The 18,872-nt window shown below is 45.0% G+C and overlaps 1 protein-coding gene across 2 annotated transcripts in view; it reads right to left on the bottom strand.

Moving 5' to 3' along the window:
• Positions 1-12,305, bottom strand: part of NRG1 (neuregulin 1) — a 1,146,491-nt gene extending 1,134,186 nt beyond the window's left edge. For both annotated transcript variants that reach the window (XM_040242908.1, XM_040242912.1), the window contains exon 1: positions 11,618-12,305. In XM_040242908.1, coding sequence (XP_040098842.1) covers positions 11,618-12,305 — 688 coding nt within the window. The remainder of the gene's footprint in view (positions 1-11,617) is intronic.
• Positions 12,306-18,872: the final 6,567 nt, after the last annotated feature.

The raw sequence follows: 18,872 nt of genomic DNA, 5'->3' as shown, positions 1-18,872 counted from the left end.
CACTGGACCCCCTGGGAAGTCCCTAGACACACAGTTTTGTCACCATCCTCCCAATGAGGGACACAGTGTTTGGAACAATAGGTAGCCAAGGTACGAGATGTAGATAGAGAAGCATACCATTATGGGGAAGCCTGAACAGTAGTGCAAACGTATAGATCCTTCCAGCCATGGAGAGCAATGTCATCACTGCAGCTTAGGGTTCCATGTAGGAGAAGGAACTGGATAAGAACACTTGGATAAAAGTTGAATAAGTCATCCTAAGGAGTCCTGATTTTCTCCTGACGGCAACTCAAGAGGTTTAAGAAGGGTATCATGTGATCTTTTGTTTCAGAAAAGATCACTCCAGCAATAGTACAGAGAATGAATTTAAGAAGGGGAGAATGTCTGAGCAAAGGTAAGAGACTGATATAGAAACGATGGGAACTGATACACAATCAGTGGAGCTGGCGTAGAAGGAAGGAATCGGAGATGGGTTAAGGAGGTAGAGTCAATAAGATCTGGTCACCAATTGGACCTGGAGCAGAAGGAAAGGTTTCTGGCTGGGGTAACTAGGAAGACACTGATGCTACCACATGGTGAGGGGTTAGCTAAGTTCTTATGAGCATCTCCTACTCTATCTGGCACAGAAAGCTGTCAGTCCAGGACCACTGGGAGTAAGAGCTGTGACTGTAATAGGAGCAGTGACAGCAGTTTCATTATCAGTATCCAGATGGCCTCGCAGGGGACATGATGAGATCCTATTTGGTATGTTTACCATAAAGTGTCTGTAGGACATTTGGGCAGATTATCTGGTAAGTGGTTGGATATACAGACCTGGAGCCAGAAAATAGGGTCCACAGAGATACGGACACAGGAGCCATGATTGATACGCATCATTAGATCTGCGGGAAGAGCTGAGCTCACCAAGGGCGAAGGGAGGAGAAAGACTCAACTGGATGCCACAGGGCTGAGCCCCGCCCTGCCCCCGTGGTACTGGCAGAGCCTCTTCATGTGGTAATTGAAAAAGTCAGGTCGAATTATTTCTCATTTGACAACTTGTTTCTGCTCTGCTCAATCTCCTCACCAAAGGACTAAAATATACCATCTTCTTGCCCCAACAATAAGAATCGCAAGCTGAGAACGAAAGGTCTCTTAACCCAGCCCTGTCTGAGTGTGGAAACTCTGCCCACCATCATCAACACGGGTTCCAATGTGGCTGGGAACCAAGATCCCCTAGTCTCTATGCTGGCCTCCCCCATTTGCACAACAGGGCTCATTATGAGAACCTAAAACAGTGCCTGATTTACACTGTTAAGATAAAATTCACAGTTAAGCACTTTGAATCTTCTTTGTCATTTTGTAACACAAATGACTAAATTTTCTTGCTATAAAAGTTTACAGCTATAAGTTAACAACTCATTTTATAGCTTCAAAGACAGTATTTGCTTCTTGAAAAAAACGATGCCCATGACCACAAATAACTCTATTTTAGATAATGTAATAAAAATGACCCAAAAGGCAAGAGAGGTGAAAATCTTTGGAGGAAAGAGGAGATACCTTTTCATTAGTCCCCTGTCCTTAAGCTCTTTCTCACCTCTTTCAGATTCTCCAAAAGTTCTACCATTGTTTTTCCATAATTGCTGTCTGTAGAATAAGAGAGAGAGGAAGCGAAAAGTTCATGGGTAGTAGTGGAAGGGGTTTGCATGTTGGGTCACTTCTGAGATGACCAGCAGATACAGTTTGAATGGACCGTGCAAAGCTCTTTAGTTCCACTTTCTCAGTCTGCATATTAGGGAACTGAGACCCAAAGTGGTAAGGTAACTTACCCCAAACCATCCAGGTACTGATCTACAAAGCTGGAGGTGGAAAGGAGTTCTCTTGACCCTGAGACTAGGGTACTTTTTACTCATGAATAAGCTAAGGACACTCCAAGTATCTGGGTGCTAGGATACTGTGGTCTCCTGGGTGAGGCAAGGCACTTTCACAACTAGAAAAAACTGCAAGCCATCAGGTTTTAAAAAAACAAAGATAACATAAGGGAAGTGTGTAATGGCACCATATATGAAGTATGTGGAGTAAAACGTAATTTCTTTGGGTGTTCTGCATTCAAAGGCTAGAGTGCATATTTCTGGCAGGATCACTCGTAGGACTGTCATGGAAGCAGCAGGATATAGCGGCCCCTTGAAGGAGACAAGTTCCATGGACAGAAATGAGGGGAAAAGCAGAGCCAGGCAGAAGAAATGGCATATGTAAAACGAGAAGATTAGGAAAGAAGACGGCCTGTTTGTGAAGCAGTTGGACTAGATCAAATCATCCACACAGTAAACATGAGAAAGATTAGTCTTAGTTTGGATTAAGGAGGACAGTGAATGTCAGGCTCGAGAGTTAACAATGATGCATCCATAGGAAGTTAGAGAAAAAAAATAAAGGAAGTCTAATAAAAGCAGTATTTCAGAATGACTCGAAGCCCACTGCAGGGTTTAATGGAAGTTGGTTTGGAGCAGTGGACAGAATAGAAGCAGGGAAATTATAAAAAAAGAAAATTAGTTGAATAAATAAAATCAATTCAAACGTTCTGATACTAATCCAAGTATGACAAAGTGTGTCTCTGGACTCTGTTGATAGCAATATGAAGAGAAGTGCAATATTCTCATGGTGACTGAAGGTCGAATTTACTCTTTAAACCTTTTATTGGTTTTTATTAAGCTATTATCTGTTGTAATTTTGTTATCTGGTGGCTTCAGATTCAGGAACCTAAATGCTGGGCAAATTAAGAGTTGAATAGATTAACACTTCTTTTCTAAGAACTTGTTTATTAATGACACTGTAATTAGAGGCAATAACTTTGAATAGAAAACAACAATATAAAAACTGCTCACCACTTCACACCCATTAGGATGGCTATTATCAAAGCAATAGAAAACAATTCATGTTGGCAGGACTGTGAAGAAATTGGAATCCTTGTGTATGGCTGGTAGGAATGTAAAATAGTGCAGCTATTGTGGAAAACAGGGTGGTAGTTCCTCAAAATATCAGATATAAGATTACCATATGATCTAACAATTACCCTTCTGGGTATGTACTCCAAAGAACTGTAAGTAGGGTCTTGAACAGGTATTTGTACACTCATGTTCATAGAAGCATTACTGACAATAGCCAAAAAGTAGAAGCAATCTGGAGAGTCCATTGACAGAAGAACAGATAAACAAAACGTAGTCTACACATGCAATGGAATATTATTCAGCCTTCAAAAGGAGTGAAATTCTAAGACATGATACAACATAGATGAGTCTTAAAAACATTATGCCAAGGGAAATAAGCCAGAATCAAAAAGGCAAATACTGTGTGTTGCCACTTATATGAGGCGAAACATAATCAAATTACAGAGACAAATTAGAGTGGTAGTTGCCACGGGCTACAGGAGGAGGGAATAGGGAATGATTATTTAATTGGTTTGGAGTTTCAGTTTGGGAAGATGAAAAAGTTCTGGAGATCGATGGCGGTCATGGGGACCCACGATTGGGAACACTTAGTACCACGGAACCGCACGCTTAGAAATAACTTAAAGGGTGAATTTTATGTTATTACAACATGAGGGGGGCGGTGGTGGTAAATCATTCACCAGAATAAAGACTGTGGTTCAAAATGTTTGGTTTCTTTTTAAATAAAATTCCCACTGCAATGAAAGAAAAGTTGCCAGTGTTTCTGAGGAAGAGATATGAGCCATCTTAGTGGATGGGAATGAGGGCCTTGGAAGAAAGAGTATCTGTGTCCCGACCTGCAGAGAAGTAGAGAGCCTGGGGCATTTTGAAGCTGCGGTCCCTTGTGTGCTGACGGCATCGACAATGAATTCTGTGAGCAAAACATCTCCATCCAGGCAGCCACCAAAGAGCCCTGACGGACAGAATCACCTCCCAAGGACAAAGTCTAATGACTAATTCTATCTGAAGCAATCACAGCCACCCTCCTCAGAAGACAGAGCCTCCTCTCCAGGTTCTGCACTGAGTAGCAGCCAGAGTGCCCCCTGTGGTGGAAGAAGATGCTGCCATTCCGTCTGCAGCTTCGCTGAGCACACCTCTTCACCCCTGGTGTCTCCGGGGCTGACGGAGACAGTGGAAGAAAACAACCTCCTTGTTCCCAGCCCAAATGGACAGGCGCCATCCCACCTCCTGTCTAACCAAGAGCTGCCGTAACACTCACAACAAAGCAAAGAAAAAGTGAGAAGTAACTTTATGTCCGATGCAGGATACAGCACGCTTGGGGCTGGTACACGGGGATGACCCAGAGAGATGTTGTGGGGAGGGGGGTGGGAGGGGGGTTCATGTTTGGGAATGCATGTACACCCGTGGTGGATTCATAAAAAACATAAAAATAAAAAGCAAAAAAAAAAAGTTTTGTTTGTTTGTTTTAATTACTTAAGGATACAAGCAGTACTTTTCCATCTTCAGTTACAAGAAGTGACCTTAACAGGCCTGAGTAGTCAAACACCTACAGGGGAAAATCAAGGGAAAACACAGAATTAAGAGCTGAGATCTAATACTCAACTGGAAATGCAGTGGAACGATTTGGGAATGGTGCTACCCAAGACAGTGGCAGGGAATCACTGATGATCCAAAAGTTCCTCCATGCTAGGAAGCCTTTACAACACAGGGAATTCTGTCCCTCAGCTGAGGCTAGAGAGTACAGAGTATTTGTATAAAGACAGAATATTAAAATTCAGAAATAATTCAGGAAAAAAAACAAAATTTTTGGAAATTAAACTTATCAAAAGCCCAAAGGTTGATCCAGAGGAGGAAATGGTGTGCTAAGAGGATATAACTCTAAATTCTACTTCCTACAGAGACCATCTCACAAGTTAGAGACCAGAAGAGAAAGAATCGGGGGTTTTTATTTTGTTTTCTCCAAAACTCAACCTAGAACAGTGATGGCCACCATCCAAGGAGCTGGGATGCTCATTTATTTATTTGATTACTTAATATTTAGCCCACACAGAATAGTCAAAGAATAAGTCTATCGAAGAGGGAAAAAAATGCAGATTCAAGGAGCGGTAGTTACAGCCCAGCAGTCTTAGCAAATCCCTCAGCTTTTTAGCTTCCTTTGCCTTAATGACAATTCCCAGACTAGAGACAAACATTTAGGACAAGAGTGTTACTGCTGTGGACTTTCCAAATTCAGTCAAGCACACAAGGCCTCACTCTTATCGTGAACCTCCATGCCCCGGGCTAGAAGTGGTGTGCCCATTACCGAGACCCTAGTGCCCTCGGCAGACACGTCCCCTCATGTTGGGCTCTGTTCAGCTCACACATACTGGCACGAGGGAGCAAAAGACGTCGTTTCCTCCTCTAGGGTCTCAGCATTACCTCCTAAACCCGGCCCCCAGCTCCAGAAGCAGACTGCCCTCAGAGTTGTGCTCTGCCAGTCCCCAGCACAGTGGACTGGAGCCGATCTCAAAAGCCAGAGCCCTGGGCTTTGTAGGGGGAAGCCCCTGAGACAGAGATGCAACCCAGGTTACCATCTGTGTCCCCATAGGAGGGACAAAGAGCGTATCAGGAAGAGAAGGACATCTATAATTAGATCTTTGCGTGGGTGGGTAGGTGGGTGTGGGTGTGCACAGGCCACACAGCCTGCAGGATCTCAGCTCTCCGACTAGGGATTGAACCTGGGTCACAGCCATGAAAGTCCAAAATGCTAATCACTAGGCCACCAGGGAACTCCCAGCGTTCACATCTTGTGATTTAGGACCTCCATATGTGGACACACTTGGACCCCAGACAGTCGAATTCCAAGGTGCCAAGCGAAGACTTGAGAGATGATGAACAATCATCAATATATACTTCGATGTCTCACAGACTCAGCTTCACTCATGGGCCCCATCACTGACCTAATGCTTTCCCCTGAAGAGTCCCCACAAAGGAAACAGACGCAAAGGGAAGACAGCTGAAGTCCAAGTCAGGAGCTGAGAGTTCTGTTCTCCCATGTACCATCCAAGCTGTGTGTTAAGTTTCTTTTTGTTTTTTTAGTTATTATTAAAAACAGGATATAAATCTGACTAGGGCCTAAAAGGGAGAACCAAAGTTAGGATATAGTTTTCCAGGAAACTATTTTCCATAGGGAAGATAACCTGGTTCTTCTGAAGACAAAAAAAAAAAAAACACACCAATATCAATAACCACTTGAAAGTGAAAGAGTTAGCCACTCAGTCATGTCCAACTCTTTGCAACCCCATGGACTGCCCATGGGATTTCCCAGGCAAGGATAACCACTTAGGCATCTCTTTCTAGGATGCCTACATGGCAAGTCTATATCGGGGGATAGCCCCATGGACTGTAACCCACGAGGCTACTCGGCCCGTGGAATTTTCCAGACAAAAATAATGGAGTGGGTAGCCATTCCCTTCTCCAAGGTATCTTCCCAACTCAAGGATGGAAACTGCATTTCCCGCATTGGCAGATAGAATAGTGCCACCTTCAAAGCCCATATTAGGGGATACAATCAGATCTGTGCCAAGGAGAGATTGGTCAACCCATTTTAAGCTTTCAACCAGACCAAAATTTCTGTTTTTTAAAAAAATCTTCGACCTATATGGGTCATTTGGAAATGGAGAGCCAGGAGACCAGCCTTCAGAAACAGGCATGCTTCAAGCACATCTCATCCCTAAACAAGATGAAAACACAGTAATATGAAAATACAGTCTCTCAACTAGCACTTACCTCAGTAAGACTCCACTCTGCATAACGTTTCAAATCAGTCAACTCTAAAGCGCCACAGGCTGTATCACTAATCAGCTGTTCAAATACTACAAAGTGACATATCTGAGAGAGCGGCTAGGTCATGCATCCTTTCATAATGTTACTTTAAATTTCATGATAACAGAAGAGCACAGAGTAAAATGTGCATGCATAAATTTAAAGCATTCACATATGCATGGAAAACTGTCCACAATAGACATTTCTGTTGTTTAAAAATAAGGACATTTAAAGTTACTTTGCATTTTCTTATGAAAACTTTTGACTAAAACGTGCTGCTATATTACGGCTTTGGTAACACATTACATGAGCCCATAAGAGCCCTATTTTTTTTTAATCTTTTATTTTCTTTAGTTTCCTCATTATATACTTTCAGTGACTATAATAACCCATGAATCCCTACCACTATTTCTCATTATCCACTTTGTTTTCTGTACTATAATTCATTTATGTAAGACTAATCAAAATACCCATTCAATTAGATCTATCTATAGAGAGAATTTTTTACATCATTTGAGCATGTCAAAGACCAAACAAAAAACCTAAGTATTCCTAAATACTGAGAGCAGATGAGTTTCAAGATCTTTGGACATCCAGCCAGTTCATCACTTGCCACTGAGATTTAGAAATAAGTTTTAAAAGATGTTATGTTTATAATTAAGAAAAAAATAACGAGAATAAAACAGGCATCGAAGCAAAGGAAGATTTCCTGAACACTGAATATATTGCATTTGACAAGGGCAATAACCCACCCAATCACATCTTTTGGTCTCATTTGCTATAAATATTCAGGCCAGCAGAAGCACAGACCATTGTTTTGAGCCTCAGGGCTGTTTAAGTTTATGGGTCTTACTTAATACATTAAGACATATGGGAAAACTTTCCCTAGATTCAGAGGGCTTATGGATCACCCACAACTGGTGAAAACTTCCCCCTAGTGCTTGTAACACATCCTGATTCAGATATTTCAATTCACCTTTTAAAATATTTTTATCCCAAAGAGCTGTTTTCCCAAATGACCTATCTTGGTTTCATCTTTTAACATAAATATGTATCAATACATACATGGTTTTTCTATTCAACATCAGTGTTTTACATACACTATAGAACTGACAGTAAGATTTATACAGTTTAAAGAGAGTCATCACAAACACTTGGGGAGTTACATTTACATGTGTATTTGCGAAATTCAAGCTGTCAACTTGTACCTGTCCCTATTGCTACCATCTCAATAGAGCTTTCATTAAGAATGCTGCTGCTGCTAAGTCGCTTCAGTCGTGTCCAACTGTGCGATCCCTTAGACGGCAGCCCAACAGGCTCCCCCGTCCCTGGGATTCTCCAGGCAAGAACACTGGAGTGGGTTGCCATTTCCTTCTCCAATGCATGAAAGTGAAAAGTGAAAGTTAAGTTGCTAAGTCTCAACCCCATGGACTGCAGCCTACCAGGCTCCTCCATCCATGGGATTTTCCAGGCAAGAGTACTGGAGCGGGGTGCCATCGCCTTCTCCGTTCATTAAGAATCATTCTCTTTAATTATTGGCTGGAAAATCCCTGCATTGTTGTCCTTTTCATAACACCATAAGGTCAGCACAGTTTACTAAACAGTTATTGAAGACATGAGAAAAAGACAGACAGTGATCATGAATATTTGATAAACATGTTTGCATTATCAATACATTGCAATACAATAGGGTATACTGAATATTTAGGTTGACTTGTAAGAACATAACTGATGCACAAATCTCGTATGGCCCCATTAGGATGTTATTCGACATCAGCATTTTACTCCTTTTTGGAAATCAGTTGCAGCCTAGTAGAACCTCAAGGCTTTGGAAACAAATGTAGCGCAGCAGACAATAATTTGTTTGAATAAGAGCAATTTAATTGAACAGCAAATTATTTTGTATTCCAATAAATATAAAACCTAGAAATGTGTCTCAACCTGTGCAGTGAGCAAGAGAGAAAGCAAAGACTGGGGAGCATTCAAATGATTGTAAAGGAAGTGTAATTCACACAAGCCCCACATATAAAGCAAACAAGCTATGAGACTCTGTGTTGTCATCTAAAATACACTAGACAGTTTGTTTCTCCAAGAGTCCATTGTTCAGACAAGTGTCTTCATTCATAGGCTACTCAGGAGTTTCTTAGATGAGGGGTAGGGAGGAGAGAAAAAAGAATTCAAGACACTTCTATTAGCTCAGCCCTAAGGCTAATCTGTTGCACGTGTAGTTTCTACATTCATAAGCAAGTTGTAAGAGACAACACTGCAGCTGAGCGCAGGAGTGCTGGAAACTGTTCCCCAGGGCATGATAGCACAAAATGACTTTGCTATATTCCCTCTCCAGCCTAGCATCACAGCTTGGGCAGGAACACAGCCATTGCGCCCCCAGGGCAGCTTCCTATTGTTAGATAAGAACCCTCTGCTCCATCGCTCTCCCTGAAATCTGACCAGAAGCACACAGAAGTGGTTCAACCAAGACAAATCAGCCCCTATTTTCTCTGAATGTTTTCTCCCCCAATAAGTGTTCCTTTGCCTGGTAGGTTCTGAATGACATTGTTAACCCAGACCATACAACTGAATAAATTCACAAGTTTTCACACCCTGACACATACACTTTTACACCCAATATTCCAAGTATGGATTGACTGAGTTTCCATTGTATAAGATAGCTTACAGTCTTTATTTACATCCTCAATGTCACAATAACTACCATGCTTGTAGAAATGCAAGAGAAACTTTTAGCAGGATTTCAGTTAGTCTTTAGCTAAACCTATTAATGTTTCATGCATTATCATACTTTAAAGTGTTTAACACTAAAATCACCAAACATACATGGTAATTACACAAACCTGAAGCTGTAACTTCATAATTTTTTAATCTACTTCATTACATGCAGGAGGAGGTTTCCAGTTCGTTTAAAAGAAAAAAATAAAACCTGTTTTGCTTAACCTGCCACAACTTACAACCATGTGTCTCCTTTGGCTGGCAAACAAAAAGGTAAAACCACCTTCAGTGATGCTTTTTCAGTTCAGAAACATGAAAACAGAATAGTATTCCTCCAGGCAATTTTCCGTTTCCAAACATCCTCTGGACCTTTATAAGAAGTTTACCCCCTGAAAACTGACATGCTCTTTTAGTTCAAAGGCATAATTAACACCATGGTTAATCTAGCAACACCACCCCCCCCATCCTAGGCATCAGTGCCAACCACGACACCCTTCATATTAACTTCCACCATATGTACTAAATGATTCACAATTTATATGGTTTGGGGGTAAAAGCAAAATCCTTCCTGAATTGCATGTAGTAAAATGTGAAAACTGGATGATGGCGTGACTCAAAAGGTTTTGTTTCGGGTTCTCTAACAGGATAACATGATGCAGGACAATGGTGTGATGCTTTTGTGTGTCCTAGTAAGACAGCTCCCAGCGGAGAGTTTCCCATGTTTTATAGTGACATCTATCAGCCGGACCCAGGGAATCCCAACGTCACTCAGCCTTCTTCAGCACCACTGTTTTGAGAACAGCTTCTTGCCACAGAGTGGTGCAGTCTTAACAGGTCCCTGGTGCGCAAAGTGCATTGTGAAACTCAGGCAGTGGAGAATGAGCCATGCTCTTCCCTCACATCAAAACCCAACTGGTAGGCATTAATTAACCGCGGCAGCCTATAGGCACCACAAATGCCAATCAGAAATGTAAACAAATGGCCCTCACCTGCTACAAACTGAAAAGAGCTGACACACTTTGCATCACAGGCAGACTGAGCATCGCATGGTCCTGAGTTTTGTAAAAATTCAATTAACCCAACCATCCATTAGATGGATACATAAAGACCAGGGGGAAAATCTATTATGCATGTGAGAATCTGTGATGTGTAATCATGTTAATTTATGGTTTGAGAAGAAACCCCGCTGTGCTATAGTGATTATATGATCATCAGGAAATTACAAATATTTAGAACCTAGGAATTACTTTTATGAATGGCATAGAGGTAATAACTCCTTCAGAAATGTAATCAGATTATCAACTGATTTCTCAGACCTGCTAATATTAAGGAGACCTGGGAAAAAAAGAGTTTTTCAGGAAAGGTCCTTGAAATGTTAACTTATCTCCCCCAATTCTCCTTAAGGGCCTGCAAGTGAAGCTCCATAATGACGTTCATCTGGTCTGATACACTTAACTAACAAAGCATCCGCCAAACGAAAATACAGTGAAAACAAAAATTCTTGAGATGATGTCACCAAAAAGATAACACCCAACTTTATACTTCTCACATACACATTTTCACAAGGCACAGACTGCACCTATCTGTCTGGACACTCGGTTTTCAAAAAAAAAAAAAAAACCTGCCACATTGAAAGACGAAATCTTGAATCTCGGTGCCCTGTCCTTTCCTTGGTCGGACACAAACCCCCGACCAAGTCCACACTCTGGACCCAAGTCCACACTCTGGACCCGAAGTGATGGCCAGACTGGATAGACCTGTCCGACTCACCCTTCCTCCTTCAAAGGAAAAGCCCCGCACGGCCGCCCTAAAGAGCAACTCCTAACCAAAGCCAAGTTCGAAAAGGCACCACAGGCAAGCCACCGGCCCATTGCCATGCCACCTGGCGAACGAAACCCCAAGGAATTAAAAAGTTTCAGGCGGCCCCAACCGCGGACCAAACTTGGACTTTCCTCAACGGCAAAGCCTCGAAACCGGGAAACGGGAGAAGGCGCTTGCCTGTGGAATCCAATCCACCAAGAGGCTCCCAAACGCGCCCCGCCGCCGCTCGGACCGCGTCCGCCCGAAAGCCGTCGAAGCCCGGCGCCCGCCCGGCGCGCCCCGGGGAGGTCTGCCCTCCCCGCCCTCCCCGCCCGGCCCGAGCGCGCCCCGCGGGCCGAGGAACTTACCGCACCGCTTGCACAGCACCCGGCTGACCTCCTTCTTGAGGTTCCGGCCCGTCTCGAGAGGGGGGAAGGAGGCTCGGAAGGCGGCGGGCGCGCGGCCGCTGCTGTTGGCCTCGGGCTCCATGAAGAAGATGTACCTGCTGTCCTCCTTGAGGCGCCCGCAGGAGCGGAAGGCGGGGCGGCCCCAGGCGCCCAGGCGCACGGTGAGCAGCGAGTCCTTCTTCAAGCCCCCGGCTTTCGCCGCCCACACCTGGTGCACCTTCACCAGATAGGGCGCCTCGGCTCCGGGCTCGGCGGCGCTGGGCGCGGGGCCGGGGGGCCAGGCGGGCACGGTCCCGTTGGCCGGCGGCGGGCGCTCGCCTCCCCACGCCCCTGCCTCGCCCGCGGCCGCCGCCGCCGCCGCCGCCTCCCTGTCGAGTGCCCCCTGCTGCCGCCGCCGCGGCGGGTGCAGCTTTCCCTCGATCACCACCGCGGCGCGCTCAACCAGCTCCTGCACCGAGCCCACGCTGGGCGGGGACGCGTAGCACACCGAGGCCCCCGCGGGAGCCGCCTCGTCGCCGGCGGCCGCCCCCGGCGCCAGGGCCGCGGTCCACAGCAGCAGCAGCAGCGGCGGCAGCAGCGGCGACGGCGGAGGAGAGCGGGCGGCGGGGCCGGTCCTCCCGGCGCGGCGCGCGGCGCATCGCCAGCTCATGGTGCGAGGTGCGTGCGGGCTCCGGTGGCTGTCGGTTCGGACTCTTGCCTCCTCGGTCTCTGGCGCTGCCTCCGTTTTCCTCTCCCCTCCTCCTCCTCCTCCCCCCACCTCCCCGCACCCTCCTCCTAATTTATTTATTGGCGGGGGCCGTGGGAGACTTGTTTACGGGAGGGGGAGGAGGAAGGGAGAGAAGGGGTGGGTGGAACCACAGAAAGGCGAAGCGGTGGAAAGGGCAAAAAAAAAAAAATTTTTTTTTGGGCAAAAGAGAAAAAAAAAAGCCGCCGCCACCGCCTCGGATGCTCGGATGCTGGGAGTAATAGGTCCTCCCCGCGCCGCCGCCGCCGCCGCCGCCGCGCCCGAGCCCGGCTGTCGGGGCTCTGCTGTCACCGGAGGAGGACGTGGAGGTGGAGAAGCTGCCCAGCGGGTAACAGTCCTTTGTGTGAAGTGATGCTGCGGCGGCTGCTGAGGCTGCGAGCGGGCGGCGGGGCGAGCGCGCGAGGCAGAGAGCCCTGGAGGCGGAGTTGCGTGCCTGGAAATGGCTGGGTGGCCGCGGCGGCAGCGCCCTGCGCCTCGCCGGCCTGTTTACCTGCGGGGCGAGCTCGGCCCGCGCCTCCCTTCCCCATGCTGGTGCCCGAGCCCGGCCCGCAGGGTCGGTCCTCCCGCTGAGTCTCCCTCCCCACCCCCGACCTGAGCGTCTCCTCCCTTTCGATCGCCCCGGTTGCTGCAATGGGAGGCCGGGCGGCGACCGAGGGCTGCAGTCCGAGTGGGCTGCGGAGATTTCCCCAGGACTCAGAGGTGACGCTTCGGCGATCCGGGACCTGTTAGCCGGCGCAGGAAGGCTGGGGGCACGCGGGAGACGCGGGGCCTCGTGGCAGAAAAGTTTTGGGTGAACTGGTTACTGGAGAGTCCAAAGGGAGCAACACGTTCGCAGGAGACAGGCTGCGATGAAAACAGCAACTTTCTATCTCGCTCGCTCTCCTGCTAACGCGCACACACGGCGAGATCTTCAGATTTGACGCTTCTCGCTCGGCTTCCCTTGTGTGGCGCTTCGGGCTTGACTATCCTCGCCTTTTCTCTTATGGAAATGCCCGGTTCACCGTGATTTTCTGACCTGTGGGGTACTGCTGATCTGAGCATTGCTTGAATAAAATAGTTGCTCAATAAGGCTGTCTTGTATAAAGTTGATGGCACTTTGTCAACTAGTCCGTTTTTAAAAAAATAACTGAAGTGAAGGATGCCTCTGTGCCTGCTGGGGAAAAAAAAAAAAAGCATCCCAGACAGGAGGAGATATAGGTTCAAGTTGTCCCATCTGAATATCACACCCCCAACCCTAACTCACCCCATCACCGCCCGGCCCACCCGCACCCCGCAGCCAAATTTAAGATGCTACTTTGGAAACAAGAATCCATCATCTCCCAGGGATGTTCATTTCAATCAAGTACCGCTCAACAGAAAGAACACATTTTTAGCACTTAAAGGAAAGTACTTCTGTTGTGCTCTTTTATGGTGAAGAATATATTCAAAGACCTAATAAAATTGAGTGGAAGTTGTCTGTTGCTCAGTGGCCTACTAGATCCACCTTGTGAGAATTTAAGATTTTAAAAGAAGTCTAGTTACATAATCTCCTTTACTCTGGGATTCTTTAAAGTTGCCTCTAGCAGTTTCTAGAAAGTCATTCACAAAATAAGCTTCAGATTTTTCTGCATAAAAAGTAAAAGCTGAGTATAAGTCACCAAAAAAAGAAAAGTTTTTCCCTTGGCATAACGTAGCTGGCTAAAAAACAGTATTTTACTCTCCTCAAGTCCAGCTTGGACAGATAGGGGTCCTGATGCTCACTGTGTGTTTCAACATGTGAGGATTCCTGATTCTTAGGGACTGATGGAGTGCTTGGAGGATAGTAATAGTGCAGGTCTGATCTCCAGTATATGTTCTATTAAATGCTCGTGTGCCTACTGACTTATTGAAAGAAAGTGGTCAGTTGTACTGATGCCTTCACTTTCCTTTGTCCTGACCTCATACATTTCTGATTTTTTAACCTGTTTGGAGTCGCAGCTCCAGCCTCAAAAGTCTTCTCCCTTCCTGTCCACCTTGCAGACCTTGTATCAGTATCTACTGCTATATGGCAAACCAGTCCGAAATGTGTTAGTCTAAAACAGTATTGATTCATGTAGCCCAAGATTCTGTGGATTGGCGATTTTGACTGGGCTCAACTGGAGGGTTCTGGTCTCAGCTGGGCTCACTGATGGCCCTGCTGGGGGCGAACTAGTTTCCGATGGCCTCAGCTGGATAGCTCATCTTTTGATGGATGTGGCCTCTTTCCCTTCAACAGGCTTAACCTGGCCTTGTTCATGTCAGCCTGTCATATTCCAAGAGAGTGGCCAGAAGCATGCAAGATGTCTTGAGGCTCAGAAGTGGCACCTCACCACTGCTTCCATTATAAGGCGAGCTCCAATTCCAGGGGTACATGCTGAATATGAAGAGCTGAAAACTCGCATTGCCAAGGGGCAGAGATCCAGAGAGGGGAAAATTGAGGCTGTTTCTACAATCCTCTGCAGATAGTGAGCCTCCTTTGAGGACCACCTGCCCCTGTACCTTCTTCCATAGACGCCAGACACTCAAAAAGAAAAGGCCCTGCATTTGCAGCCTCCTCGTAATAGATCATGTCATTTTATTGAGCCCAAGTATTTCCATGTTACTCCCATCTCTTCAACTAGTAAGCTTGTTAAGAAGCCAAGACCCATCCTGTTTGAAAGCATTCCCCTGTTTTAACCCAATTTGCAGGACACAGTAAGTGCTCAATAAATGTCAGCTGATGAATGAGGAGGACGTGGTAACATGCTTCCCACACGTTACCCCAACACCACGCAACACTGCCTCAGAGATCAAGTCCAGAAGTGAAAACAACAATAATATTTTAAAGCACTGCTTTACAGCCTCATTAAATGTGAAACCCCCTACTTTGTAGTTCACAAAGCATTTTATTTTTGATTAAATATAAACTGCTTCATATGCTTAATGCCCTTTGTATGTATTTGTTTAAGCCTTTACCTTCCTCCCATGTTTTCTTCTACTCCTCCCTGAGCTCAGTGGTGTTAAGGGGTATTTTCCATGCACGGATGAGATCTGTTTGCATGTGTATTTCATTTCAGTTCTTGCCTTGGGGTCTTCCTTTCCAGGGCTCCCAAACATTGAAAGGATGTTACCTAAAAGGGTACTTTAAGGCCCTTTTGAATGAAAGGGGAAGGGTATTTTTTAAATTAGATACTTTACTTAAGAACAATATTAAAATAGTATACATTGGCTGTCCATTGTAAAAGGTGAAGAAGCTGATACTCCCCCTACCCCGTGCCCCCCCCAATCGGGCAATTCATCAGTCACCATTTCCTGGTTTTTATCAGTAACATTTTGGAACCTAATCAAATATTTTTATAGTAGATGTTTTTACACAGTTTCTCTTTAAGAATCCTTTTTTATTTTTTAAAAAAACCTTTTATTTTTGTATTGGAGTATAGCCGATTAACAATGTTGTGATAATTTCAGGTGGACAGCAAAGGGACTCAGCCATACACATACATGGATCCATTCTCCCCCAAACTCTCCTCCCATCCAGGTTGCCTTATAACATTGAGCAGAGTTTCCTGCTATACAGTAGTTGGGAAGGAAATTTCTAATATGATCAACATAAGCTTCAGAAATGCATGAATAATTGTCTAGTGTGATTAATTGCTTTTCAGAAAAAGAACAATTTAATTTGCCCACACCATTGTTTTCAAAAGTCAAAGGGGCTTGTTCTTGGAAACATCCTAAAATGAGGGTACTTATACCCTGCATCAGACTCACTCGTGAATCAAAATGCACAGATTGCCAGCCCCATCCCAGAGTTCTGAAGGGCTGGGGCAGGCCCCAAGAATCTGCATTTCTAACAAGTTTCCGGGTGCTACCCATGCTGCTGGTGGAGAGACCACATTTGAGAACCACTGCCAAAAACTGTAGATTTATAACTTTGATATGCATGGCATAATGATGCTATAGGCATGTGTAAATAGACATAGACTTTATATGCAAATATTCAACCACCCCTGCATCACAAATGTTCCCCAGCCCAGTTTTGAGAAGGAAATGTGGGGATTGCCTCCTTGGTTATTAGAGACTGGCACTATCTAGCAGTTTGATACTGACTAGTTAAGAATGACCATGTGTTGATAATAAAGGTGAGTGCTTCCTTGAGGACTCATTTCATTGGTCAGTTGAAAGCAAGAGGAAAACTAGAGATCAGAGTGGCTGTCATCATGTTACCTGGTAATATTTATCTGCTTAAATGGGGAAAGAACAGACAAAATTACACAGGTAAAAATGAAAGACTATTTTTACTAGTTTAGAAAATCTGAAGAGGAAACCCACAGTGCAGTGGCAGCCTGAAAAGGTTTACCCACCCCCAGCACTTTATACCTGATTGTTGTTGTTGTTCAGTTGCTAAGCTGTGTCCAACTCTTGCGGCCCCATGAACTGTATGTAGCCCACCAGGCTCCTCTGTCCATGGGATTTCCCAGGCAATAATACTGGAGTCAATTGCCATTTCCTTCTCCAGGGGATCTTTCCCCACCCAGGAAACGAACCCATGTTTCCTGCATTGGCAGGGGGATTCTTTAACACTGAACCACTAGGAAAGCACTTATACCTGATTAGATCACTGCACTTGATTAGATGCTTCTAATTGGTGGTTCTTGAAGGGGCAACAGGAAATCCAAAGAGACACTGGTATCCACTTTATCATCATTGACCACCAGCACAGAGAGTGCACACCTTCAACCATAAATCATGAAACCAGTGATCTCCTGTGTCCTGAATTCAGAGTCTCCCAAAGCATCCTCAACCTGAGTAGCCGTCTGTCTTGGAGTAGATATAGGGTTCCGAAAAAACAGGATTCTGACTGTTTACAAGTGCTTTTTGCTAACAGGCTGTAAGATACTTACTTGAGATCTGGTCATAAAATTCACGTAGTGATTCACTGGTGTGCACCAGTCTTAGATCACTGCTTATTTCGACTGAGTCAGCTATAATTGCTAGGCTGGGCTGGCAATCCTGTCTCTCCCATCATCTGTCCAGTTTGTATGAGTTCATGATGGTTTTCGATGGGTTATTGGTGATGGTAGTGTGTGTGTGTGTGTGTGTGTGTGTGCACGCGCGCGCGCGCACACAAGTGTATTTTCTAAAGGAGAAAGGAGGAACCTGGGGAAAAAAAACAGAGGAAGAAGAAAGATGGAAAACAGAGAACACGAGGGGAAGCATTCCCCAGGATGGCTCAGAACAAGGGCTCATGCGTCTAGGAATAGAACCACAGGTAAGAGCTGAAGTGGCCATTTTGATGGAGAATGCTGTAAGACTTAAAGGCACCACACCGCACCTATTGCTTTAAAACTCAGGTGGAAAGGTGAAAAAGCTGTGTGAGGGGGGAGGCTACTTTCCATTTCTGGGAAGAAGGACCACTGCGGGTGTGTCCTGAAGGAACTGTGGGGGAGGACAAGACAGCGGTGGGAAATAAGACCTGTGAGAGAAGTGGGGGAGCTATGTTCTCACGACACTTAAGAGAGAAGGCCAAACAGAAGCACAGCAGCCAGAGTTCACGCGTGGCTGCCCCACGGGGGAAATTCCCAGCCACTACCTAGCTCACTGGAGAGGGAATGTGGAAAAGAAGGTAGGAGCCAGTGATTACATCCATGTCAGCTAAGAAACCAGAAATAAAGCTATCGATGTTAATAAGACTTCCTTAGTACCCCGCTTGGGGCCAGCAAGATGATGAATATTAATATTATTGTTGACTATATTATTACAATATTATTGTTTAGTGGCTAAGTTGTGTCCGACTCTTTGTGACCCCAAGGACTGTAGGCCACCAGGCTCCTCTGTCCATGGAATTTCCCAGGCAAGAACACTGGAGTGGGTTGCCATTTCCTCCTCCAGAGGATCTTCCCAACCCAGGAATCGAACCCGGGTCTCCTGCACTGCAGGCAGATTCTTTACCATCTGAGCCACCAAGGAATCCCATATATCACAATACTATTGTATTAGTAATATCTTATTATAATACTATGATATAAAGAAAGAATCATTACTATCATCATTTTGTAGATTATTGAAGGCAGTTGTTGAGATCAAATACTGTTTTTATTTTATCACTTTTCCTTGAGTAATTTTCTTTCTTATGCCTTATTAGTTGTTCGTGTTGTTCATTCACTAAGTTGTGTCCAGCTCCCCGTGACCCCATGGACTGTAACCCACCAGGCTACATGGAATTCTCCAGGGAAGAATACTGGAGTGGGTTGCCAGTATTAGTTGTAGGACACTATCAATAAGATACCATATAAACCATCCAATAGAAATAATGCCACTTAAGATACTGAATACATTATATATGTTATTCATTTCCCTTCAAAAATTGATTTGAAAACTTCACAGTGATATCATTACTGATACATAGGAATAATGACTATGAATCTTATTTATTTCTAAGAACATGTTATGGGGCTTACTGTTGCTATTTACAAATATGCCAGTTGTGAAGAAAGA

Source organism: Oryx dammah, unplaced genomic scaffold (assembly GCF_014754425.2).
Source record: "Oryx dammah isolate SB20612 unplaced genomic scaffold, SCBI_Odam_1.1 HiC_scaffold_7, whole genome shotgun sequence".
Classification (NCBI taxonomy): domain Eukaryota; kingdom Metazoa; phylum Chordata; class Mammalia; order Artiodactyla; family Bovidae; genus Oryx; species Oryx dammah.
The sequence above is the reverse complement of the archived record's forward strand: the minus strand, read 5'-3'. Positions and strand labels throughout refer to the sequence as shown.